Raw genomic sequence first — 25,428 nt, 5'->3', positions numbered from 1 at the left:
TTCAGTTTAGTTAGTAAGTCACTTTCATCCTGGCTGTAAGATGTCATTGCCAACACCAGAACAGCTCCTTGGGTTTGTGTACCTAACCAATTGCCATCCTTTTTTATATTAAAAAACATGCAGAAAAAGAAGATGCTTAAGATGAGAGAATGCAGGGTTTGCCTTGTGCTTGGACATCATCACCATAGTAGGAGAAAGCTCTTTTTGAGCATTACATCTGCTCTCTTGGGAAGCTAGTGAAGCATCTGTCCAATATGAGAAGAATAAAATGTCATGTGAGCTTTATAAAGCAGAAATATGATGCCTGTCTTCTCTCACTTCAGCTTTTTCTCCCATGTCTAGCCTGACACCAGGTTGCCAGCCTCTAACTTTTTTTTCTTTTTTCTTTTTTTTTTTTTTTTTTTTTTTTCCCTCCCCCTGTTCAGCACACAGAATGCTGCTAGGTCCTACTTCTGCTTTCATTGCTCACTTTTCTGCCAGCTGGCAGCTGCTGTGGTGAGCTTCAGATAGCTCAAGGATAGTATGTAAAGGCCATGAGTCCCTCCATTCCAGAAGCCTGTTCTGGAGTGAAGACATTTGAATAAGTATCATAATAACTTGAGAAAAGTTTTTATTTATTTATTTAATGTCTTTATAGTGTATGTGTCTGAGCAAACAAAGCAGTAAGAAGTGATGGGAAAAACTCAGGATGGAGATGAAGGATTCTAAAAACCACTATGGACAAAATCTGTCTTTTTCTCTGGTTTCTAAAACTAGCTGAAAAGAAAGTGTACATGTGGTCTCCAGGGCATGATATCTCAGTTGCTTCCCAGGGAATATTAGCACCATTAGCAATTTCTAAAAATGAGCTTTTGCCTGTGGACTCCTTTCAAACATGCCAGTTCAGTATAGCTGTACTGGAGCTGTTTGTCTTCTGTGATGCAGTCCAATCCAGAATTCAAGCCCCCAGAACAATTCTCACGGCATCTGTTTCAACTTGGGTGGCAAACTTGTGGCTTTTTAATATTTTTTTGTGGCTCCCATACTGGAGACTATATGACAAGACTGGCATTTGGGCTGTGGGAAAGCTTCTGGGTGACCTAGCTCCCCAGATGGAAGAGGATGTGGCTTGGTGGGACTACTGATGCTGGTATTGCCTAGGCTCTGCATGCCCCAGGCTCTGCATGCCCAGCCAGGTGCCGTTATCTCTTGTCACTGGCCACTCCTGCCCATGCACTGTTCCTGGAATTGCACCTCCCTTCACCTAAGGTGTGTTTCTGTAGCTCTTGGCCATGAAAAAAGTCTTGGTATGAAGCATCTAAAAGGCTGGTCCCTCCTGCTATGCTGGTTCACATACTTGTTCCCAGTGGTTCAGACCTTTGATCTCTACTATTGCAAACAGAGCTGACAGCTTCAATGAGACTCTTCGGAAAGTAGAGGAGATGTAGGATGAGCACATTAGTGGGAACATGCTGTTCTTCTGGAAAACAATTGGCAGTCTGACTAGAGGAGAAGACTCTGCTCGACTTGTGCTTTGCAGCATTTGATTTGGAGCAGATTCGAGGGTGTAAAGAAACCTAGAGGAAACAGATGCCTGGCTCAACTTAGCCACCAGTTTACTTCCAAACTGCAACGTCATGCTTTGTTGAAAAGGAATTTTAGAGGTAAGTTCTTGGATCCATTCAGGAGTTGCTTAGAGAGATACCCTTGGGGAACATGTGCTGTTCCTAACCCGGAGAGGGCAGTGTTTGCATATAAAACCCATAAATGTGTTCTCCTTGTACAATAACAACGTTATCCACAGCAAAAATCACTGATAACTTTGTTCAATTATAGCTTATCTCAGTCATATGAATGCCCTGGGGAGGCTATAAGAAATTTTTAATTACTAAATTTGGAAAGTACTTGGTATCTTAAATTCTTTGGTCCAGTGTTTTGTAGCTTGTGCTGCTGCAGATATTAAATGGGCTCTAACAAGTCACCTTTGTGCAAAGGGAAAGGTGAACATTCCCTCAAAGTATTTCTTGAAAAATAAATCCCATTAGGAATGCTTTAACACAAAACTTGAAGTTGACTTCTGCTTCTCAAAAACTTTGGAGACTTTATAGTCTAGAAACTTCTGTTGTAAACCAGAAACTAAAACATAAAGAGAAGCTTAGAAAAGTTTAAGAATAGGAGCTGGTTGGTAAAATTAAAGTTTAAAATTGATCAAAAAAAGTCACAGTATAACGACATTAACCAATGTATAATCTGGAAGTTGGGACTCAAGCAGACATAAGTGCTTATTGGTATCTTTGTTAGCCTTGTCCCCTAGTCTTTGACTTCTGGGATTTCAGTTGTCTGTTCTAATCCTAAGAGTTATGTTGGTTTCTTGTGCTTTAAACGTGTCTCTCTTTTTTTTTCTTCCCTCCTTTCTATGCAGTTAGAAGAATGCAACTCAAGTTCTAAATCTGTGTGCTACAAGACTGACTAAGTCCCATCAAGAATAGAGAGGTTTTATCCCCTCTTTCTCTAAAGGTTGTTTTAATTTCTTCAGCTGCAGCTGCTTTTTCTGTCACTAGCCCATTCTCATTGCTTGGGTGGGAATCATGCTCCAGACCTCCTCTGGGCAGATTCATGTTATATTTATCTCATCTGTGGAGACTCAAGTTTCATTCTTTTGTTTCGGTAGCTGGGTCTCTCCTCCCCTGGCTGTAAGCCCTGGAGTGTACAGCAACAATTAAGGCCAAAGTAAATAGGGCATCAAGGAGAGTAAGTGGAGTTTGTTCTGCAGAGGCAGGCTCAAATTTTCTCCCGAGTGTCTTGGTCTGGCAGTGTCACGATGGAAAGGCACTCACTGGGGTGCCAGTGCCTCACAGCTGAGGTCTCAAACTTGGTGCGTTCCTTGCAGCAAAGGGAGGAGAGAAACCAGCCCTGTTTTCAGCACAGGAAATCAGTATAGGCAGAAGATTATAATAAAGCTCCTCCTTCCCCTCCCTGCCCTGCATTACTTTGGATATTCCACGAAATCTTGCTTATGCCTTACTTTGGGTCCCAATCAAAACCAGTATGTTTGGAAATCTGGGGCGGGGGGAAAGCAAAGCAGGTGAATGGAGTTAGTGTTTTCAGACTTACTCTAAGACAAATCTCAAAGCTGTAGGTCTTGGAACACACTGTCTGTGTAAAACACATAATATCCTCAGCATTTCACTGTCCAGCACGTTCCTGCCCTCGCTCTCCTGTGCTGGCAGTGGTTCCTCTGTCGTGACGGATGGCTGATTGGGTTGTGCAGGCTGATTCCTTCCTGGCTGTTGCTTCAGCGTGGCTGTGTTCTGCACCTGTGTGGAGCGTCCTTTGGAAAAGGCTTGCCTATGGCTGCTTCTCCTGCAACTTTGTAGAGAATTGAAGAGTTGTACTGTCACCTCTTACTGTTAAGGAGAGTCTGTGCTTTTATGATCTGAAGCTTTCCCTTAAGTGTGTGGGGATTTGTTTCTTTTCAAAGTTTGGGAGAGGATGATGTTCTCTGGATCCTCTTGTACTGGTGAATCTCAGCCCTGCCTGTGTTTCACTTCCAGCACACGAATGCAGAAGCTAGCTGAGCAGCTGATGAGGTCTGGACTGCAAGCACTGCACGTGCTGCTGGTGGATGGGGCTGCTATCCCAGCGCTCCTTCAGATCAACTGAATGTGCAGCTGCCCTGGCTGGTTAACAGGAGCTCCAATTCAGTCAGACTAATGTCGATCTGGGAGTGCCGGTGGGTAGGAGGTTAACCCTGAGCACCTGTAGCGAGGGAGGGGATGAGTGCAGGGCTGGATCTGCTGCTCGGTCTGCCTTGGACTTCCCGAGCGAGGAAGCTGAGGAGCTTTGCCCTGCTCGCTCTGCTGAGGCTGAAAGGGTTAAGTGCTGATGCTGTGCAACGTGCAGCACGGTCTCGGGTCTCGGTCTTGGAGCTGCCCAGTTTTCACGGGTGAGTAGCCTCCTTCATGGGAGCAGAACTCGAAGCGCGTGGGGGAAGCGAAAGCACTGGCCTGTGACAATGCAGAAGAGCCTCCCGGAGTGGGTGGCTCTGTTTTTAAGAGCTTGAATTTGTAGATGTCTGAGATTCCATTTCCCTCCCCTCCTCGGGGCGGAGGTTGTGGTAGGAGAGATGTCAGATGAGGAAGCGAGAAGCCGTTTTGTTTTTTCTACTCATTCTCTGTGAACTGGGGGTGGTGGGTTCACTGTGAAGCTCTGTTGCCTGTGGACCCCCTGCCTAGGCCAGGGGAGAACGTGCGTTCCTCGGGAGGGAGGTTTTCCCCTGCACGGCTCACGGATGAGAGCTTGTGCAGGACGCAAGGAGTGCAGCTTGGCAGTCTTGGGTAGCTTTGTAACTTGGACTTGATTGACAAAGGTGTCCCAAGGGGCAGGACTCTGGCTAGGGACGTATGGGAGTGTGTTTCTAGAAGAACTGCTGTTAAGCCAACTTGAAAACATAGTGAGACCTAGCAGATTATTTTATTTTTCTTAATGAAATCCTAAGCAACTGATAAAGATGTTGTTCTCATCCTCTTCTTAGGTCGCTTGCCAGATCTCCAGATTAATTTCCATCAGATGTAATATTTTCAAGCTTTATTCTAGGAGAGATGTGTCTTAATTTTTTTTTTTCCCCCCTCTTAAACCACAGTGTTGGAAGAAAATGTTCCCTGAATGACAGGCCTTGGGGGGTTATGTGGTGGCTCTCCCTGCTGTCGGCTTCACTACAAAGACCTGAATGACTCGCTGTGTCCTCATGGGCACTTGCATGCATGTGATGAAGGGCTCCTCTGGATTCCTCTGAGCGGACTTCTGACTAGCACCTGCCTGAGCCCCGCCAGCCGCAGACACGAAGGGCAGAGGACTGGAGGGGTGGAGCAGGGAGGGAAGGAACCTGCCGTAACCCTGCCCGGCTCCAAAGAGCTCTGCTGCTGCAAGTGCCCTTCCCTCTGGCATCCCCCTCTGCCGCCATGGCTCAGTGCTTCTGCTGCCGCCGCCTGCGCCCATGTTTCCTCTCGGAGGAGGAGAAAGCTGCAATTCTGATCGACAGAAGAATCAACAAAACACTGAGGGAAGAGAAGAGACGAGACCAGCAAGAGCTGAAATTGCTGCTTCTCGGTGAGTCACCCTGGGGGAAGGTGCCGTTTGTCTGTTGGGCGACAGCTCAGGAGAGGAGGGATGGAGGGAGGAAAAAGAGGGGTCATGGGGTAGGATGTGATGGGGGGAGGGAGCCCCCCAAAGTCCCAACTCAAAGGGTCTTGTCTTTGCTTTTCTTGGTCCTTTGTCACCAGTAGCTTCCCCTCTGAATGTGTCTTTCTGAAGCTGCCAGCTCTCTAGATGTGACGCATTGTAATCCCACCCTGCCTCTTGTACCTCAGGGCCCAAGCAGGATGCAGAAGCAGCAAAGCAATTTATCCTGGACATGTATGTGGATACCTACATGCAGTGCTCAGCTCCCGTCAGCAGCACCAGGTTGGGACTCCTGCAAACCGTCCCCACATCCGGATGCCTTTGCTGCCGTTACTGCGCTACTGACACACACAACATCCACAAAGTCTTCAGGGATGTCAGAGAGGTGATACTGGTTGCCTGCTGGGAAGATGTCAGTCTTCCGTGACAGACATAGCCTGACCTGTCAAACTTCGAGCTGGCTGTCGGATGGTCAGCTGCGGCTGGTGTCCAGCGTAGTGCTCCGCGCGCCCCTTCTGCTGTGTGTGGATGGGAGCTGTGGGGGCCTTCCGTGGGTGGTGCGTGAGGGGAACCTCTCTGCGGCTATCAGCAGAGTGTTTTCCGGATGGTGCCTTCCAGGGAGCCCCTCCTGACGCTGCCTCTGCTCGCATCCCCTCTCTGCAGGTAGGCTAATCCTGCCTGCTTTTCTGCCAGGTAGGCAAGCAATCCAGGCCTTGGCAATAAAGGGAGGTTGGTGCCAAAATAGCTCATGCACCTTTCTCGAGCAGTGATTTCTTCCTTCCCTTCTTGCTGGGCCATGGGAATTTGGTACTCGGGACCTGGATGTGGGTAGCATGGAGCTGTTGAAGTCCCTCTCCCAGGCCTCTGAGGCCAGTCTTGGGAGGAGAGGGGGACCAGTCCTCCTTGGGAGAACGGAGAGTGGGTTCTGCTTGGCACCACAGGAGAAGCAGCTGCATCTCGCAGAGCACATTCAGCATCTCAGTCTCTCCAGCTCCGTTCCAGGAATGTGTGTGACTGAAGCAGCCAAATCTGTTTGCCACCAATGCGAGCTACTGCTTCTCTGTATCTGACAATCTCTGAATTAGTCAGAGACAGCACGAGGCTTGGCACAGCCCAGTGACAAAGCGTGTCTCATGGAGCACTTGAGGACCAAAGGGGGTGGGGGCACCGCTGTGTCTCGGCTTTGCTGTGTAATAATAAGAAAGGCTAATTTTGCCCTTTTGCAATGTGGACAGGGATGCAGAAACATGTCACAAGTGCTTCAGTCACCCTGGGATTCCCCGTGTTCAGCGTCCCCTCCACTGTGCAGTTCTCTCTTGCCTACCTGTGCTGTGGCGTGTGGGAGATATAGATAGCCAATTATGATCTTTCTCCGTTTTGCCTGAGCCCTCCACACTGGGGAGGGGAGCAAGGAAGCTGTCCCTGCCCTGCAAACCAGGCGTTCTACCTGTTTTAGGTGGGACAGAAAATGGAGGGCACTGATTCGGGTTGAAACTTCTGACTTGGGCTTCAGCAGTTTGAGCAGTGACTTTCTGCTGAATTGTTCAGGGCTGGGGCCAGAGACTGAGAGAAATCAGATTCATAGAAGGAAAAAGACTCTCAAATACAGATGCAGTTTATTGTTTTCATGTATTCTTGCAACACTGGACTACAGCGAGAGGGGAGAAATGAGGAAGCAAGTCTCAGAGGTAGGGGACAGCAGCAGTAGTGAAACAGAAGCTGGAAGTTCCCCCTCGGAGCTGGGGGCAGCCCTCTAACCTCAGGGCACCAGCAAAGGAGACCCAGGCAGCTGGGGCTCATCTAGTCCGGTCTAACTGTGCTACCTTCCCCCAAGGGCAGCAGGTATCCCCAGGGCTCAGCTGCCCTGCTGCTTCCTTTCCAGAGCTGTGCCGCAAGCAGCTTGACGGGGGGGCACCGGAGCAGTGACGTGTGGGAGCGTGTGCTGGGGAAATGGGCACCCCGCAGCTGATGCAGGGAACAAATGCAATCGAGGTGCAAACCCTGCACCGAGCCCACCGCTGCCACAGCTTGCCTTAGCTGGAGAGAAGTCCTTGCTGCGTCCATGAGGATCAGTGAAAGATGTTGCCCAGGGAGAAAGAGTGGGGGAGCGGGGAGAGAAGGGGAAGCAGGTGAGAGTAGGGCCCAGAAACACAAGTTTTCCAGGACAGCAGCCATGGAGAGAGTAGATTCATGCTGACTTCATGACACTGCCGATCCACGGGAGGTAGGCAGCAATGTATGTGTAGAAACCAGGCCAATTGCCATACCCATAGGAGAAGATACCGTAGGCTTTGTTGTTGCAGACGAGTGGGCCCCCAATATCGCCCTGCAAAACAGAGGGACAGCAGGGGAAGAGATCAGTGTTGGTTGTGGGGTGTCCCCAGGAGGGGGGTGCACGCGCTGAGAACAGCAAGGCTGCGCATGCCAGGACAGAGCTGCTGCCAGAGGAGCTTGGACTGGCCATGCATGGGGGTAGCTCTGGGTCCAAAAGAGACCGTAGGTAATCCTGTCTGGGCCCAGTGTGGGACCCAGCACAGCTACAGCTGGGGGAGTGCTGAGGTTTAAAGTTCGTTTCTACTCTTCTGCCGGTTGCACAGCACTACGGAACGCACCCGCACCTGCTGCGAGGTTTAGGGCAAACCCTCAGCAGCCAAACCGTGTCCCCTTGTGCTGTCGCAGGCTCCTAGATGCTCTGCTGTGGGAAGACAGCTGGATGCCCTTGTCTCTTCTCTGGGTACAGAGCTTGGCACAAGCATGAGGTCTGCTGTCTGCAGCAGCACTGCTGGCCTGCAAGGGGATGGTCCTTGGAGATGGAGGCCCAGGGCAGAGGGATGCTGGTGAGGAAGCATGGGCTGATGGGGTGAGGGGGAGGGAGAAGACAGTAACAAGCAGTTTTGGACAGCATGTTTTCAGTGAAGTTTCTTAGCCCAAATCAGATTCACACCCAAGACCTGGCCATCTCTCCCACGGCCATCTACTCCCTGTGTTGGACACTGACCTTTTCGAGAGCTCCAGTGGATCCACTGCGGGCACAGATCAAGTTGTTAGCAAGCCCGGGGTATAAGTTTAGGCAGTCCCTTGGTTTGAGGATGGTGACTTTGGCTTCACGGAGCGTGGCAGCCGGTGTCTCGTGGCCCCAGCCAGCTATGCTGCATACAGACCATCCACGGGCTTTTTGTTTTTGGAAGGAAATGGTCTTAACATAGCTATTGCTGGTGGCATTGCCTTTCAGCTGAGCAAGGGTACAAAAAATACAGAAAAAAGTGTTTGGTCTTTAAATGTTCTGTGATGAAGGCTGTCCCCTCCCGCTCCAGTGTTACAGCTCAGCCCTGTGTGCCGGTGAGTCCGGGCAGATGGGACCAGGCAGGCACTCCAGGCAAGCAGTTACCTTCAGCAAGAGGATGTCGTTTCCCTTCTGAGGAAGGGTGAAGTCTGGGTGGCGATGATACGTTTGGACTTCAAATGTTTGCCAGCTTTCCTCTTTCTTCTGGATGTTGTGGGCTCCAAGGATGACAGTCAGAGGTTTGTGGCTGGTAAAAATCAAACCCAGTGTATGTCGCTGGTTTTTTCCTGTCTGCCCTGGTGACAGTGAGGCACATCTCTCCAGGGCATAGCCTGGAGATACAGACTGGGCTTTAAGCAAGAGTGGTGAGAGCAAGCAGCTCTGCCAGGGAATCTATGCAGCCAAAAGGCAGAGTGAAATAGCAGGTTACTCTGCCTCTAGCACTTGAGACTGCAGTTACGAGCCAGCTGAGCTGATTTGGTACGGTGCTGCTGCGTAAGGACATGTATTAATGCATGCAGACTTCACAGGCCTGGGGAAATTCACGGCACCAGGCAGGGATTTCTAAATCAAGACCCTGCTCTGGGCCAGCATACTGGTATCTTTTCTAGCCTCCGCACCATCTGCAGAAGAGACTGCCTTGGCAAAGCTGGAAGGGTGCTGGGTGCAGGTGGGAGTCCCTCTCAACCGGGCAAGTGGGGCTTTGGGCACCGGCCCCTGGGTTCTGCTCCCGGCTCTTCTGCTGACTCTCCTTCCATCCCCTGGGCAGGAGAGCTGGCTCCGAGCCCGGGCTACGGGCATGGCAGCAGAGCCGTCAGCCCCAGCACGTCTAGGAACTGTACCCAGAGTCCACACACATCTAGTAAAGCCACTTCGCCTGTCCATGCCTCCGTTTTCCCAACCAAAGGGAGGGAAGAGAGCTGGACAAGCAGCTCCCTCAAAACAGAAGATTATTAATTCTGGCAACAATCTTGCAGGTCTTTGGTGGCAGAAAGGGCAAAGCCTGGTGCCAGTAACCGCTGCTATGCCAGCAGGTCCGTGACAGCAGCTGGAAAGACTTCTGACTGTGGATGACCAGGAGGAGTCAGATGGGTCATGAAGAAAACCGGGTAAGGAGCCGAACTCTCCCTGAGCATGACCTGGAGAGTGGCATGGGGACGGGTGGCTCCAGGGAGAGCCGCGGACAGACCCCTGCTGCTTTGGTGCCGGCCCCCGCAGCCTTGCCCTGTCCCAGCAGTACAAGAGAAAGAGCTTGGTCACAGCCTGAGAGGGAAGTGACTCAAACTGTTGGACCTCTGTCTGGGCGATGTTATCCGGACCATGGCAGTGCAACGATCTCGTTGTGCCAGGTGCTGTACAAAAGTAGCACGAGCTTACTTGAAACACTGAGCTGCTGTCATCACCCAGTTTGGGGCCACTAGGAAGCCTCCGCAGAAGTGGTTGTTCCTTCCCTGCAGATAGGCCATGTAGGGTCTGGAGTGGGCCTTGGCTTCAGCTCCTCCCTCGATCCGATTCCAGAAATAATCTGCAACACACCAGACTGAGGATGAGCGGATCCGGGGCGCAGGACGTGCTGGCCGGGACTCTTCCTTCCCCAGCCCTTGCCCCACCTTTCGGCTGGTCCTACTTACTGGCGATGGCCGGCGGGTGCGTCACCAGCAGCAGGGAGAGCAGGAGTTCCTGCAGACGCTTCATCGTCGCGTTCTCGGCTTCAGTGGATCCCTTGGAGGCTGGGCTGCAACTGGGGTCTCTTGTTGCTCCCGAGAAGGCTTTATAGCCTGAAACTAGACTCCAGGAAACCACAGAGGCTGGGCTCATCTGATTAATCTATCTGCAAACTGCATACCTCAGCAATCTGAGAGGGGAATTCAGTCAGCCTTAGCCTTGGGCATCAACCCACCTTCATCTTGGGTCCGACCTGTGGTATCTGACATCCTTCTAAACCGGGAGCCAGTTGAACCCATTGCCTTTTAGCTGGAAGCTGTAGGCAGTATATTCACCCCAGTGCTTTGCCCTCCACTCTGTCCTTCTCTTGCAGCTTATATTTGTTGTTGCATGCTTGTGAATGCTCTTGATGTTTATCATGAGCCTTGCAAAACCATGATTTTTTATTTATTTATTTATTTATTTTTTACTCAATGCACAAGTTCCAAAGACTATGCAATGGCAGTTGAGGACCCTCCTGCTCTTTCTCTGTAGGTATGGTCCTGGATCACAGAGCAGTCCTTGCTAAACGGACGCAAATCTAATTGTAACACCACATCTGTCACAGCTTTGTGAGGGCACGAAGTTCTAGGGCAGCTTCACGAGCACGGCTATCCAAACCATGGCAGCGTGACTGCACTGCGGTCGCCTCGGGGTTTGTGTTCTGCACCACGTGGCAACTTGGAACTTGGTTTTGTACAGCAAAAGACGTCATTTTTAAGTGCTTCTCTGCAGCTGTAGTTGTTGCCTGTTAAACAGGGGAGTTCACCATCCCTTTAGCAGCAGGTGAGAGAGGGGACAGGACACTTCCCTGGCCCTGGGGCAGGACTCGCTTTCCCTGTGGTTTGTTGTGGGTGGATGGAGATGAGATGCAGGTTTGGGATTCTGCCCCTTCACTGCCCAGAGGTAGACGGGGGCTGTGTCTCCCCGAAGCTGGCAGCCTTCCTCTTGGGAAGGGGCCATTGCCAAGCCTGCGACAGCCAGGGCCACCTCCACCCTGGCAGGCAGTGACTTTTAAAAGCCAAGCACGTGCCAAGCGCCTTTCTGCAGCGCCTGGCAAGGCTCGGTCTCCCCTGGGCCCGCAGGCAGCTGCGTGACCCGCTCCACCAGCCCATGGCAGGAGAAGGCTGGGCGTCCCCAGGCCTCCCCGCCGGCACCGGCCCTTCCCCTGCCCCGGCCCCAGACAGCGTGGAGCGTGGGCACGTCTGGGCCCCTGCCCCACCAGCGGTTCCTTCCTTCGGCTGGTGACGAAGTGGGGCTGACGTGTTTCACCCTATCCAGCTGCCAGTAAATTTGCCTGCCCTCCTCTTTCCAGTGCCACAGGGAAAACCCCATTTTTAAGCTAAAAGCTGGCATTCTCGTGCGAAGACTGCAGCAGCTGGAGCTTCAAGGAAAACCCTGACGTGACAAAGGTTTGTACTAGGCAGATAAGCAGTTGCAGCCTTTTCACTTGCAGATTTCCTAGCTGATAGCAGCTGTTAGCAGAAACCCAAGCCATGGACTCCCTTCAGTTTCTCCAGGGTGTCACGGGCACTGAAGGCAAAAGTAAGGTAGTTTCCCTTTGTCCCAGGAATGACAGGGAGAAGAAAATGAGAGCCAATGTCCTGTGTCAGGCCACAGGCCTATCTGGGCCATCTCTCTCTGACGGAGGCCACTCCTGGAAGCCCAGGGCAGACCCTGAGAACAGGGCAGACATTCTGTTCCCGTGAACTGGATGTGGTTTCCGTATTTCTGAAATTCTTCACTGGGTTTCCCCTCCACAAACCAGGTCAGTCTCCCCTTGAACTTGCACAAACTTCCAGCATCCTGCACCAGTGAGTTCTGCACTTAATTCACTACGGAGGCACTGTCCCTGCCCTTGAGCCCTCCTCCGGGAAAGCACCCGGCCCTCTCCGCTCCGCAGAGGAGAGGCACCGTCAGAAACTAGCAGGGGTGAAAGAGGAGAGCAGGGCTCAGCGTGGCACCCGTCTGCGGTTAGGCCGGGCACTTTACGGCCAGTGCAGCTGCGAAGGAGGGGCTGGTGCAGGTGTTGGGGCTGCAGCCCGAGGGCGCTTCGGGAGAGGGGTAGAGCAGCCTCTGCGGGGAGGAGCAGCTTTCTGCTGCCTGCAACGGGAGGCTTGCAAGCCCTTTTTGTTGTGTGCTGCTGCTAGGATAGTCTCTTCTCATGCTGTGCCACCAGGTCTGGGCTTGTCTTCCCAAGAGGGAGAGAAACAAGCAGAGGAAGGGCAGCTGCAGCCGTCCCCCTCCAAGTGTGCCAGCAACCCAGTAGCGGAGGAGCTGCCGCTCCCAGCAGGCTGACCCCCCCCGCCCCCTGCTCCCCAGGGACGAGGTACGAGGAAGGAGGAGATGGATGCGCCACAAAACGCAGCTCTGAGTTTACTGTAGGTGTTACATGTGTGACAAGGTTCAAGCAGGGACAGGGGGCATCTGCAAAGGAAACGGGGTCCTGGTAGCTCAGCCTCTTTCTAGGGCTGTCTGGGACAATCCCTGCCTCTGCCGAGGTGATACAGCATGGCCCAGGACTGGCTTCCTGAAACGGGCAGGGACCCAGATGGGCAGCGGCCCCGGAACAGTCAGTCCCTGTCCTGGGTAAGGAAAGGGATCCTTGTGCCCATCCACTCGGTTGCACCAGCTCCCAAGGAGGGGGGAGGGAGTCAAGCCTTCAGCAGGTGCAGGAGGGAAACCAGTGCAGGCTCCAAGGCTGCACTGATGCTGCTGCCACTACTTCTTCATGGTTTTTCTGATCCAGGGCAGGTAGTTGGCAACGCGGGCATAGACCCCAGGAGCATTTTTGTACCCAAAGGAAACAATGCCTTCAGCCACATTTTTGCACACTAGAGGCCCACCAGAATCTCCCTGCGGAGAGACAAGAGAGGGGTTTTAGAGGCCTCTTCCCTTGGGAGCAGGTTTGCCCTGGTGCCTCGCTGCCCAGGCCCTGCCAGCAGGGCTGTCTCTGCTCCAGCTCTGCTCCTGCCCAGGTGCCTGCCCTTGCGGAGGAGCAGTCTGGGAAGGCAGCTTGGGGCTCTGCCCCGGCACTGCAAGCAGACCATGCTCTCGGGGCACCCAGGGAGCTAGTGCACGTGGGGGCTAGGAATCAAGGGCCTGTCACCCCTCTGGGGAGCGAGCTACCAGGGATCCCACCTGCCCCAGGGCCAAGCCCAGCCCCCCGGCCCCGCTGCAGCTTGTACCTGGCTGGAGTCGTTGAGCTCGTGGAAGCTGCCGGCACAGACCATGCCGTTGTTGAGCCCCGGGTACAAGCAGATGCATTTCCTGCGGCTGTAGATGGAGACTTTGGTCTCAAAGAGCTTGTCGGTCTCCTGGTCCTCATCGGTCCGGCCCCACCCTGCCAGGCTACACCTGGTGCCTGTTCGGAGGTCCCTGCAGGTCTTGGGCAGCTTGATGGTCTTGACGTACTTGTTGAGAGTGGCCTTCGCTGTCAGCTGGGAGGGAGCAAGGCGTTTGGAGAAGGCCACGAGCAGAATGGTGGGCGGCTGCTTCACACGCGGAGGCAGGCAAGGTCCGGCAGGGCCGCGAGCTCTGGCGAGCTGCCGTGGGCACAGCCCCCCATGCCCGCAGCTCCCTCCCGGCCCCCCCCAGCCCGCAGAAGGAGCTGATGGTTTGTAGGAGCCAGCGGCGTGAAGGTGCCCTGCCCAGCCCCTGCCAGCCCCATGGTCCTGCTCCACCCAGACTCGCTGCCTGCCGCGGGACTGCCTTGCCTTGAGGAGCATGATGTCGTTGGACAGCGTTTTGGGATCGTATTCAGGGTGCGGGTGGTATCTGAGAACTCCCCGGATCTGCTGGGTCGTCTCTGGTTCATTGATGTTGTGAGCTCCCAGGACGACCGTGATGTTCCTGGCCGTGGCGGCAGAGGGGAGAGAGGGACAAAACCGTTGGGGTCTCACCTGCTTCCCTCCCCGGTCGCGGGTAGGAGGAGAGAGCTGCTCAGCAGAGCAGGAGGAGGAACCTGCTCCAAAATGGTGACGGACCTCGTTGGCAGGGGAGAGCAAGGGGAGAAGTCCCCTGTGGGACGTACTCACCCCAGGCAGTGTGCAGCCGTCATCACCCAGGAAGGGGCCACGAGGAAGCCCCCACAGAAAAACCTACCAGACTTCAGGTATGCCATGTAGGGGTGGGAGTGGGGCTGAGCCTCGTGGCCGCCTGTGATCCGACCCCGCAGAGCACCTGCAAGACACCCCACCGCAGGGTGAGCCGGCAGCCGCCGAGGGCACAGCCGGGCCGGCAGCCTCATCCCGCCAGCCTGCAGCACACCGGCTTACGGGTGTTGGCCCATGGGCAGCAGAGCAGGAGCAGCAGGGCCAGCAGCGGCTGGGGCCGGCGCATCTCTCCCCCCGGCTGAACGCTCCTTCCGAGCCGTGTGGAAGGCTGAGCCTCCCAGTGCCCAAGAGCTGTTGTTATACCCTGTGACCAGCTGTACCCAACAGCCCGGAAACCATGTGTGATGGCCCGATTGAGCTAATCAGAGCAGCGCAGCATCCCCGTGGGTCTATCTGCATCTCCTCTGCCCCAGCCCCCCACATGCCCCACATCCTCTGAGGCTGCGATCCGTGGTGACCGAGCGGGGCAGAGGGAGCCCAGCATGCTCCCGCCCCAGGGCCACCGTGCTGCCAACCAACAGAGGCATGCTGGGGTGTTTTCAGGGTGAGATTTGGCATTTCTCCCCAGTCTGGCTGCAGGACAAATCAGTGCTGGCTGCTGCTGCAAAGTGTGGTATCCTGGAGCCCTGGCAAGCAGTGCATCTCGCGCTGTATCTTCCTTGACGCACTCCACTTCCTCCTGGGGTGCTCAGGTCACTTCGCGGTTTGTCAGCAAGTGCAACGACTGTGAGCACACTTTCTCCTCCACGATTTTCCCTCTGCAGCTGGTCTGGCCAACATTGCACCCATCCAAATGGGGCCGTGGGGGAAGCCTTCGTCTGCCCTGCTCTGGGTTCTCTGCTCTCTCCCTTTCCTGACCTGAAATCACCCAAGAGCCAGCCTGCAACTGTGGTCTTTACTTTGACTTGAGCAACGTATGACTTGGTTAAATGCTAAACTGGGCACAAATTCTCGGCTGTCAGGAGGCAGCCTTAAGGGTGGCTGGGGCTGGCTCACCGTGCTCTGTGTCCCCTCGGGCTGCCGTCGCAGGATGCTTTGCTTGGAGGCAAACCCCAGCCTGCATCTCCTTACAGACACGCCTCTGCTTTCCTGGCCAGGGGGTTACCACCCCTCAGAGGCCAGCACGAACGCTAGACCCCAGCCCTGCACAGCAGCCCGAGTTTACTGGTTTCGCCTTCTGCAATCCCAGACCTTTGTGCTAAAAGTAGGTGGAGCAGAGGCAGAGCCCAGCTAACCCTGATTCTTCCATCAGTGGCCGCAGGGAACATCCCCACAGCCCAAAGCAGCAGTCCCCTGCCCACCTCCACCCTTGTCATGTTTGATGCTCAGCGTTAAGCAGGATCTGCCCTGGCCAGTCAGTGGACCGGCCACCTGCCCAGCCACCCTCATCCCTTCCCGGCCTTGTGGGCCTGAGCACCGGCCACCGCTGGGCTGCCCCATGGGCCTGGGACTCAGGACACCCGGTTCTTCCTCTTCCTGGCTCTGACGCTGCCTTGGCTGCTGGCAGTGAAGCACCTTCCTCTGCTGCAACGGCAAGCATTTTCTTATTGAAACGGCATGCAGAGCTGCCGGGGGGAAATGCCCCCATTTGACCCTTTTGGTGCTTGTGTTTTCCATCTGGTAGACCTGGCCAGGAATCTCCCAGCAGCTCTGGCTGGGGTCACTACAGGAAGCTAGTTTAAATGAGCTAATTTGGGCTTGTCATTGCAGCCAGTAGTTGGTGAAAAAAACAAAAAGACGAAGGTAATAGAACAAGCGGCACCCTGAGGCCTTCATGCTGTTCCCCTTCAGATGGAGACCTAATCCTTGGTCCCGCTGCGGGACGTTTTCCTACTGCAGGAGCCCATCTGCGCCCCTACGGGAGGGCCGGGGGCTGAGCTGCTCCTCGCCCGGCACGGCCTGGGGAGGGTGTCTCGGGGGAGAGCTGAGAAGGGAAAACCCCTGAAATCATTCCTGGAAGTAAAATCAGAGCGTGTGGGTAGGTATAAGCAACCCAACAGAAAAGACATCCCCCTTGCACTGCCTGGAGCTGGCTAGCAGGCGCTGGGAGCAGGGGCGTCCTGGGCATCAGGCCGGCGTTTGCTCACCACCTTGCTTAGAAGTGTCGAGATAAAGGGCGCCCGCTGCACCCCGATCCCCAGCTCCTCCGGCGCGCCCGTGCCCGGCAGTGACCCCACGCAAGGTTTTGCTTTCCCCCTGCTTGCAGCGGCGCTGAGCAGCGAGCTCGGAGCTGGGGCCGCTGGAGTTTGTTCACTGCTCTGTAGCGGCCAAGCGCGCAGCACCCCCAGGGCCAGCCTGCGCTGAAGAAGGGAAACAGGCAGCCGGCGCCTGTCCCAAACTGCTCGGCATTCACGGGTGTGAAGGACAGGCAGGGAGGAGACGGAGGAAGGGATTTACCCGGCGCAGGACCGTGAGCGACGGCACTCGGGAGCCGCCGACGCTCTGCAGGCAGCGAGCGGCAGCCCGGCAGCGCTAACCGCGGGAGGTGTGCGCTCGCTCCTCCCGCGCCGGGACCCGGCTCACCGCAAACCCGCCGGCGCAGCGCCTCTCCCCCTCCCACCCCTCCGGCGGCTGCCGCATGGGCATCGCCCCGGTTGTTTACGCCGAGCCCTCCCCGGCCCGTTTCCTCCCCTCCCAAGCGCTGGAGGAAGGGCCCCAGCCACAAGCCGGGGCAGAGCAGCTTCCACGAGGGCCCCTGGCACTTGAGGCTGGAAGCTCCCGCCGGGCTCCGGAGCAGCCGCGTGGCCTTGGCCCTGCCGGGCACGTGACTCTGAGCAGGGCCGGAGGGAGCCGCGGTGCCAGGGCCGCCGCTGTGCTGGGCACACGGCGGTGCCAGGGCCGCCGTGGCGTGGGCAGTGCGAGGGGAGGGCCGCGCCGGTCCAGGGCCCAGTGGGAGAGCCGGCGCCGGGCCCGGCGCTTGTGCCGAGCGGTCCGGCTCCCCCAGCCCGGGTTACCCAGGCCGCAGTCCAGCCCCGGGAGGGGAGGGATTGCATCTCCAGCGAGGGCTGGCAGCGCTGGGGGCGACACGGAGCACCGCAGCAAGACGCCGGAGCTCGCGTCTGCGGCACGCTCGGTCTGGAGGGGCGCAGAGGGATCAGCACCGCCGGAGCACCCCTGCGGCGGGAGCCGAGCGCTGGAAACGCTCAGCACCTTTCTCTAGGGATCAGCTAAAAGGTTAAACCTCAGACCTGTCCCAGAGGAGGAAAAGGTGCCTCACCGCAGGGGACAGGAGGCCCACTGATGAGCTTTGCTGGGGTGTCTTCCAAGTAATGCTCTGTTTTTTTGAGCTGCTTTATGCAGCTGTTTGGTGTGTTTAATGGTTTTGCATTAAGCAAATGCAAAGTTGCTATTGCAAAGCCACTCAAAGAAAAAAAAATCAACAACACTTTGCCATTTAAGGTCATTAATGTGGTCAAAAGGAGATGATCCTGAGACTTTCCTGTTGTTGTCTTCCTCCAAATTCAGAGATTTGCTGCAGGGACTGTTTCCCACAGGGACACCCCAGTTTCAGTGAACTGGCTGTGCCGGGACGCTGCTCCGAGCGCAGTGAGGGGCCGCACCAGCTTGTCCCAGCTCCTCGGGCCAGGAACACCCCACTGCCCTGGGGACCGGGACACACTGCTGGAAGGGCGACACCCGCCACTGCACGGCAGGGAGACCTGAGCGAGGAAACGCAACCGGCAGATGCCACCCATGGTTTCTAAACCAGCACAACTCCACCCTTCCTGGAGCAGAAAAACACCTGCGGGGCACGGGTGCCTGGGCTGCGCTGGGGACCGGCCGGGCGGCGTGGGGCGGGGGGGCCCGGCAGGACAGGGACGGGGATGCCCGCTGCCCGCACGCCGGCCCGGGGGCTGCTGGACACGCTCTGGGCCACCCCAGCAGGGCCACAGGGCCACGCTCCTCACCAAGCTTCACCCGGCTTGCTTTTCTAATCAGAATTTCTGAAAATACAGGTTTTAATCAGGACCGTGCAGCAGCACAGCAGGAAAACCTCAGCTGAAGTCATTGATACTTTATCTCGCATTTGTAGTTTGCTCTCTTTCCCCCTTAGGCACATCAGTCATTCCATCGCGATGTCTTTGCAGTAACATGGCGTGCTGTTTGCCCTTATTTACTGCAGCTTCTCCTCTTGTTTTGCAGCCTGAAACTTGCTGTTAAACATGCATTTTTCATCTCTTTTCCATGATCCCTCTCTTTGTTGCATGAAGTTTGAGTTGGGCAAAAATTAATAAGGCAGAAGGCCTATATTTTAAAAATTTTTGGTGGGTACATAAAACTACCTCTGACATGTGCTAGGTACACAAATAGCTTGCATCTGAGCTAACAGACTGAACCTGGCCCTGGGTATAACCCAGAGGCCAAACATAAATGGATTCAGACAGGAATTAGGGAGGTTTTGTGAAGGACAAATCCGTGAATGACTATTAATTGCAACGCCGCAGACACAAGCTCTGCTGAATGCCCAGCATTGGCAGCTTGACCAGTGAAAGGGGTGCTCCATCCTTGTCCTGTTTCCCTTGTCATTCCCTCAGCCCGCGTGCCCAGAGCAGCACGCTGGGCCGAGGCAGCCCGTGGGCTGGTTTAGCGTGCAGCCTTTCCTCCGAAGGGTTTTTGGAGGTACCGTAACTGAGGACCTCCCAGGACAGCGTGCGGCCGGGCCTGGAGCGGGAGGGACTGGGCATCAGCGCCAAGTCTCCTCAAAGCCCTGCGGATCTGCGACCCGGCGCCGAGGCAGTCCCCAGGGTCTGGAGGATGCTCTGGAGGACTCGGCCGTGGACGCGGCCGCGGGTTGCGGGGGAGCAGCGCCGTCGCCCTGGCCAGCCCCTGCCCTTCGGTGCTGCCGACAGCTGCTGGTGCCAGGAGCGGCTCTGCCGGGCCTCGCGCCGCGGCCCCGCAGGCAGCTCGCCGTGGGGCCGGGGTGGATTTTCCTTCCCATGGCCATGGCGGGGGTGGGCAGCGGTGGCCCCACCGACCCCGGCCCCGTTTCCGCGGCCCAGGGGCGCCCGGCCGAGGGTCGGGCAGCGCCAGCCGTGCTGGTGCCGCCGGCGGGGCTGCGGCTGCCCCCTGCCCCCGGCGCCTCCCAGCCGGCCCAGGGCTGCCGGGGGCCCCTTCCTGATCGTGGTCTCGGTCTGCAGGAAAGCAACGAGGCGCTGCAGGACCTGGCCCCCGCCCCTCCTTCCTTTCGCAGAGGGAACATCCGAACTGAGGCGGCAGCAAAGCAGAAGTACCGAGATAAAGCGCAGGCTGCGCCTGGGGAGACAGCGCCGGGCACCGCTGCGCTGCAGCAGCAGCCGCCCGCCAGCCGCCCTCCCACGCGCCAGCTGCGGGGACCTCTGCCCCCGGCTGCCTGCAGCGGGCAGCCCTGGCCTGGCCTGGCCCCGGCCCCGCCAGGCTCTGCGGCACCTTCCCACGCTGCCGCCGGGCAGACGGGGCCGGAGCTGGAAGCTGCGCAAACCCGGGCGCCGCTCCTGAGCGGCTGCGGGAGTCAGGCGCCGGGACGAGGCTTTGGCTCCCTGGGACGGCTCTTTGCACAACCAGCACTGCCGGTTTTCGGCAGCATCTGACGCCTTCGGGCAGAGCCTGCGGTACGGTGGTGGCCCCAGTGGTGCAGGCGAGCGCGCTGAGCTGTCCCAGCCCTGGAGCCTTCACCTGCTGCCCGCCCCGTGCTCTGCTTCGCCCTCCGTCTTGCTCCTGCCAGATTTCTCCCCTCTGAGGCCGCTCACGTGCCGCCAGCTCTCCGGGCAGCTACCTAGGGCTTCCGGCGAGGCAAGTTTTCTCATCTTTTGGTCTTTTTAGGGACTCCCCACCAATTCTGTCCTCTGCGTTGCAGAGCAGACACATTAGCTGGAGGCCCAGCCCAAAGCAGGAATAAACCAGGGACAATGTGCAGGACTCACTCTGGCCCTTTCGGTTCCTGTGCTGTGCTGGCAGCGCCCAGCCCCGCCGGGAGCGTGCCCTTCATGCTGAATGTGTGACCTTGCACTCCTCCCCTCGGGACTGCACCGCGCTCATGGCCCCATCTCCCTGCTGATTTCCGCTCCTACAATCTTGGGGTTATCTACTGACTTTATCAGCTTGAGTTTCTTTCCACTCTGCTGATAGAAGAGCCCAAAATACTGCTTGAGAGGGTGGAATGGGGAGGATGGACCTTTCGACAAGGACAGCTTTGCTTGCACATTTCCTCCTGCAGCGGGGACCCCTTTCGTTGTTTTCCACTTGTCTGTTCCATGGTCTCGCTTGTATCCCTCCATCCATCAAGCAGTGGATGACTCCCAGGATGACTCCCTGCTTGGTGTGCCAACGGGGGCAAGCCGCTCTTCGCTCCGAGCCCGGGGGCCTTTCTGTGACTTTGTGCCGGTCTGGAGTGAGAGCACAGGTGAAAGCAGAAAGCTTGGGACGGCTTCTGCTGCGATCCTGAGTTAAAAGGTGCTCGCTCTTTCTTCTCTCTATGCCTTTTTGCAGCTGTTTTGGGTGGGTCCATCCTGAAGAGAAATGTGGTTGATGTTGTAACTTCCCTTTTTTCACTTTGGTAGGTAGAAATCTCACTTATTTGGCACAAGGAGCCCTCCCCACTACCTACTCTGCGCTGGGCCTCGAACAAGCAGCTGGTGAGCGCTGCTGCCCGCTGAGCCTTCCTCCCACACAAGAGCCTTGCGCCGGTCATGGCAGGTGAGTCACAAGGCAAATTAAACAGCTGGGATGGGACTAGCATGCTGCAAGGATTCCTCTCCAGTCAGGGTGTGCAGGCACAGGGAGCAGGTCAGTGATGGATATTAACATTGTGGTCATGTCAGGGCTCTGGACTGAGGTCCCAGTGTAGCCCCTCATCTCTTCTGCAATGCTGGGCAAGGCACATCAGCTTTGTGCCTCAGTTTCCCTGCCTGTGACCTAAGCAATGGGACGAGCCTAACCCATCTCTAGCAGGTGTTTGGAGAGCTGGAGGTAGAGGAGCAGTGTCAGGGCACATGCAGGGATCTGAGCAGCTGGTTTCCTGCAAGAAGGATGGAACTGAGCCATGACTTCAGACACGCAGGTGCCCAGACTTGCTGCACTGGTGGGGCAGGACTTGGATGGATGTGTCCCAAGAGACAGGTTGGAGCTGGGCCCATGGAGGAGCCCAGAGGAGTCAGAGCCAGCAGCTTCCTCCTGGAGAAGGTGCACGGGTGGTGCACAGGGCAGCAGATTAAGGGACCGTTGCTCTCTGCAAGGCTCAGGGATGAATTTAGTACCACAAAGGGCAAAGCACTCAGTGTCTCAGGCTGTCTTGGTGCTGTTGCTAGCACTTACCCTTGCTCAGCCCAGCAGATCCTACCCAGCGAGCTGGGAGGTGTTACCCCATTCCACCCAGCCTGTCCCAGCTCAAAGAGGGGCCTGACATGTTGCCTCTTTCATGTTCCATCTTCACAACCACAGCAAAGCTGAGAATAGCCAGATCCTTACTGAGAAATGATAACAACCGTCAGAAACCCTGTCAATACTCTAGTTCACAACAGGAAACTTTATTAAACAACAGGAAACCCATGCTCACGCGTGGACTTACAAAACACCTCACCCTCCTCTCCCTTTGCTCTTTCAGTGCCGCGGGGCTGGCAGATGGGGCTCTGACTCTTATCTTCACACTGGGCAGGGCTGCTGGGCTCGGAGCCGGTCCCCTCTGTGTGACAGAGTCCCTCAGCTGCCTCCAACCTCAGAAAGAGGGGCTGCTCTGCTCCAAACCCCGCCTCAACCCTTGCTGCGTCGTGCATCCCTTGGCTGCTGACCCAGGCTCAGAAGATGGATGGTCTGGAGCTGAGCTGGCTGGTGAATCACTCCCATCCCCTTCCCCCAGGCTCTGCTCGATACCCTGAGCTCAGTGTTGACCTGCTCAGCAGGAAAGGAGCATGTCTGCAGCTGGCTGCCATGAGGAATGTGAACATCATCCTGCAGCACTACAATTTTACAGGCAAGCTGACCAACCGGCAGTCCCAGGATGAAGGCATGAGCCTCATCCGCACAGCCTTTGTCATCATCAGCTGCATCATCATCCTGGAGAACCTGCTGGTGCTGCTGGCCATCCTGCGGTGCCTGCGAGCCCGCCGCTGGGTCTATTCCTGCATTGCCAGCATCACTGTGAGCGACCTGCTGGCAGGCATCGCCTACCTCTCCAATCTCTGCCTCTCAGGCAAGAAGACCTTCCAGCTCTCGCCTCAGCTCTGGTTCCTACGGGAGGGCATCCTCTTCGTCGCGCTGGCCGCCTCCACCTTCAGCCTGCTGGTGACCGCCATCGAGCGCTACAGTGCCATGGTAAGGCCGATTGCTGAGAATGAGGCCAGCAAGACCCTGCGCCTGCGCGGCCTCATCATCTCCTGTTGGCTGCTGGCCTTGGTCATTGGACTGCTTCCGCTGCTGGGCTGGAACTGTCTGTGCGACTTCAACGCCTGCTCTGTCCTCCTGCCTCTCTACTCCAAGAACTACATCCTTTTCTCTGTGGTCATGTTCAGCATCATCCTTCTAGGGATCGTCGGCCTCTACATCTCCATCTATCAACTGGTCCTGGCCAGCTCCAAGCAAACCAGTTCTCGGCACAGCCGCAAACGGTCCCTGCGCTTGCTCAAGACTGTACTGATGATCCTGGGTGCCTTCATCATTTGCTGGAGCCCCCTCTTCGCCCTGTTGCTCTTTGATGCCTTCTGTGAGACCCAGACCTGCAGACACCTCCACAGCCTGGACTGGACCTTGGCTCTGGCCATGCTCAACTCAGGCATTAACCCTGTTATTTACTCCCTCCGGAGCGTGGAGGTGCGCCGTGCTGTGGGAAGCCTGCTGTGCTGCTGCTGTGTCCGGGCTGGGCTTTGCAAGCCCGGGAGCTGCTTGGTCATCACAGACATCAACTCTGGCTCATCGACAGAGAGCTCCTTGCGCTATCGGGAGAGCTTCCGCAGCTCTGTAGCCCTGAATGCCCGGCCCAGGGCACCCCTCTCCAGCAACTCCAGCATGATGAGCAACCTCCCCAGCCTCTGAGAGGCCATGGGGAGAGCAGGGGAGGGCCAGACAGCCCACTAGGACCTCGTGCTGCCAGTCCTGGCCTAGCAGAGCTGGGGCCTTGGGTTCAGCTCGGACTGAAGGGTGCGACCCCGCCCCAGTGGTTAACTGTGGCCAGGCTTTCCAGCACCGTGGATTGGGATGTTGCTTTGGTGTGCATGTAACATGGGGAAAGGCACCAGTCCTGGGATGGGGTGGGGGGTGGGGGGTAAGGGGGCATAGATGCTCTGCTGAGACAGCTGCCGTGCCCAAGGTTATAAGGGGGGGGGCCTGTTCCACATGTGCGTGTACATAGATGCTGTGCCTCTCCTGACAGAGGGCATCTTGCCCAGGATCCAGTGAGGGAGGGCTGGGTTCCCCCACCAAGACTGTCCCCAGCCCCTTGGGACCAAGCTGGGCTGACAGAGCTGCCAGTCCGCATCATACAGGGTTGGAGGCAATCCCTGAGTCTTCTGCTGTTTACAGCCTCCTGGAACTGCCATGGTGGGCACAGCTGCAGGGAAAGGACACAGAGGGGATGCCTTGCCAGGGAATCGAGAATAACCAGGTTTGCAAGTGAAACTGTGGTGGGGGGAGCAGCTCAGACACCACTGGCCAGGAGCCAAGTGCTCACCTGCAGCACGGCATGACCAGCTGCGGGCTGGCAGAGGGCTGCGGCAACGGCTCCGTCTTTTACCAGAGCAAAGAGGCTTGGCACTGGGCCTGGACAAATGCTGTGGCCATACTTACAGCCCATCAGGGAGACCTCAGAGCCTTGCTGTGTCTCCAGGCATGGGGCTGCACCTGCAAGGCAGCCCCAGCACCACTGCAGGCAGATGGAGGAACCCACAGTGACTCAGGACTCCGGTGCCCTCGTGTGTGGCAGAGCCCCGTCTGGCCAAGCCTTGCGGGTGACATGCACCTGCAGAGCGCAGGGCTGCGCTGCTGTGGCCTTCCAGGGAGGCGAGCTGTGCTCTGGCAAACCTGCCAGGATCCGAGGTCCCAGCACAGGGGAGATGCCACTATGGCTAGGGCACTGCCAGAAGGCCGAGCAGCAGCCTCCAAGCAGCTTTGCACCCTGCTGTCTCCAGCAAGGTTTGGATCACACCTGAGCAGAAGCAGCAGGAATTGTTTCCTCTTCCTTTCTGGGCCACAAAAGCTGCCTCCTTCCAGAAAACTTTTTGCAAACAGTGTTTTGCAACAGATCGTTTACAAGAATCACTGCAACAGCCTGAAACAGTCATCACCATGGGGCCAGAGCAGGGTGGAGCCTGCCCCAAGCCCTTCTGAATTTTGAGGCAGCTGGCAAAGGGAATGGTGGGGGTCTGACAGTGGCATTGTGGCTCTGCACCTGGCCACATTCAGATGCAGGGGCAGCCTGTGCTCTGCCAGGGAAATGCTCTGAGGGTCCCCACCCTGCTGTGAGCTGGACAGCATCAACAGCAGGGAAAGCGGCCAGGCATGCAGAAGCCCAGGCGTTCACCAGTCCCTTATGGCCTCGCTCCACTGCCCCAGGGCTGAGCGCTGCTGCCTGGCCCCTGAATGGTGCTGCCACCCCGGCCCTGGACCTGCAGGCCAGCCTCTGCTGGCTGCTGGCCAGCGCCTCCACGCAGGCAGAGCGCCCCAAGCGCTGCAGCCCCGCGGCGGGAGCCGGCAGGACGCCCAGGCGGGCACCCACGGGGATCGGCCAGCAGCCGGAGGGCACGCTGCAGGCCGGCGGGAGGCTGCGCTGCACGGGGCGCTGCTCCGGGGCGAGGCCAGCCGGGCAGGGCGGGCGTCAAGCAGTGCCAGCAGCGCCCGGGGCCCGCGCCGGCTGCACCGCTCTGCGCTGCGCTGCGCTGCGCTGCGGGGCAGCCTGGCCCGGGGCTCCTCTCCCGGCAGGGCCTGACAGACCCGGCTGGGCTCCGAAGGCCACCTCCCGCTGCACCTCAGCTTCCCACTCCTCCATCCCCACGGCGAGAAACCACAGCGGCGGCCCAGCACCTCCCCTCCCCGCGCGAGGCGGCCCAGGGCAGCGGGCGCGGAGGGGAAGCTCCTGGCGGCCTGAAACCTCTCGGCCCGGCCCCTCGGCGGCCGCGCCGCGCTTCCAGCCAGCTTGTTTTGCAATAAATCCCGTTGATAAGAAAGCCCCGCGGCGCTGTGATTTGATTTTATCTCCCCGCG

The 25,428-nt window shown here is 56.9% G+C and overlaps 3 protein-coding genes and 1 long non-coding RNA gene across 5 annotated transcripts; 2 read left to right on the top strand and 2 right to left on the bottom strand.

The window, feature by feature from the left end:
* Positions 1-3,570: 3,570 nt before the first annotated feature.
* Positions 3,571-5,930, top strand: LOC112988053 (uncharacterized). The gene is made up of 3 exons (XR_003260442.2): positions 3,571-3,925; positions 4,622-5,088; positions 5,349-5,930. It is a non-coding gene; the product is annotated as an uncharacterized LOC112988053 (long non-coding RNA).
* An 862-nt stretch (positions 5,931-6,792) lies between these two features.
* LOC112988052 (granzyme G-like) lies at positions 6,793-10,138 on the bottom strand. The gene is made up of 5 exons (XM_026108271.2): positions 10,075-10,138; positions 9,821-9,968; positions 8,549-8,690; positions 8,159-8,392; positions 6,793-7,486 (listed from the first exon to the last, which is right to left on the bottom strand). The coding sequence occupies exons 1-5, from the start codon at positions 10,136-10,138 to the stop codon at positions 7,349-7,351; spliced, it is 726 nt and encodes a 241-aa protein (XP_025964056.2). The 3' UTR covers positions 6,793-7,348.
* Positions 10,139-12,494: 2,356 nt separating this feature from the next.
* On the bottom strand, positions 12,495-14,518 carry LOC112988091 (mast cell protease 1A-like). Its single transcript, XM_026108335.2, has 5 exons — positions 14,425-14,518; positions 14,185-14,329; positions 13,864-13,999; positions 13,336-13,587; positions 12,495-13,003 (listed from the first exon to the last, which is right to left on the bottom strand). Exons 1-5 carry the CDS (start codon positions 14,486-14,488, stop codon positions 12,869-12,871), a joined length of 732 nt encoding a protein of 243 aa, XP_025964120.2. The 5' UTR covers positions 14,489-14,518; the 3' UTR covers positions 12,495-12,868.
* A 6,307-nt stretch (positions 14,519-20,825) lies between these two features.
* S1PR4 (sphingosine-1-phosphate receptor 4) lies at positions 20,826-23,464 on the top strand. Of its 2 annotated transcripts, none has more exons than XM_026108333.2 (2): positions 20,826-20,934; positions 21,893-23,464. In XM_026108333.2, the coding sequence occupies exon 2, from the start codon at positions 22,039-22,041 to the stop codon at positions 23,263-23,265; it is 1,227 nt and encodes a 408-aa protein (XP_025964118.1). In that variant the 5' UTR covers positions 20,826-20,934; positions 21,893-22,038; the 3' UTR covers positions 23,266-23,464. The 2 variants fall into 2 exon arrangements, with proteins under 2 accessions (XP_025964118.1, XP_025964117.1); XM_026108332.2 differs by having other exon boundaries at positions 21,842-23,464.
* Positions 23,465-25,428: the final 1,964 nt, after the last annotated feature.

Source organism: Dromaius novaehollandiae, chromosome 25 (genome assembly GCF_036370855.1).
Source record: "Dromaius novaehollandiae isolate bDroNov1 chromosome 25, bDroNov1.hap1, whole genome shotgun sequence".
In the NCBI taxonomy this organism is placed as follows: Eukaryota; Metazoa; Chordata; class Aves; order Casuariiformes; family Dromaiidae; genus Dromaius; species Dromaius novaehollandiae.
The sequence above is the reverse complement of the archived record's forward strand: the minus strand, read 5'-3'. Positions and strand labels throughout refer to the sequence as shown.

Excerpts from the sequence above, each read along its gene's own strand:
- LOC112988052 (XM_026108271.2), bottom strand. The coding sequence starts at position 10,138 with ATGAAGCGTCTGCAGGAACTCCTGCTCTCCCTGCTGCTGGTGACGCAC. Across the intron at positions 9,969-10,074 it reads GCACCCGCCGGCCATCGCCA|ATTATTTCTGGAATCGGATC; the intron begins GTAAGTAGGACC and ends GGTGTGTTGCAG. Across the intron at positions 7,487-8,158 it reads CCACTGGAGCTCTCGAAAAG|GGCGATATTGGGGGCCCACT; the intron begins GTCAGTGTCCAA and ends TCTGTTTTGCAG.
- LOC112988091 (XM_026108335.2), bottom strand. The coding sequence starts at position 14,488 with ATGCGCCGGCCCCAGCCGCTGCTGGCCCTGCTGCTCCTGCTCTGCTGC. Across the intron at positions 14,000-14,184 it reads ACGGCTGCACACTGCCTGGG|GAACATCACGGTCGTCCTGG; the intron begins GTGAGTACGTCC and ends CGCCACGGCCAG. Across the intron at positions 13,004-13,335 it reads AGCTCAACGACTCCAGCCAG|GGAGATTCTGGTGGGCCTCT; the intron begins GTACAAGCTGCA and ends GTCTCTCCGCAG.
- S1PR4 (XM_026108333.2), top strand. The coding sequence starts at position 22,039 with ATGGATGGTCTGGAGCTGAGCTGGCTGGTGAATCACTCCCATCCCCTT.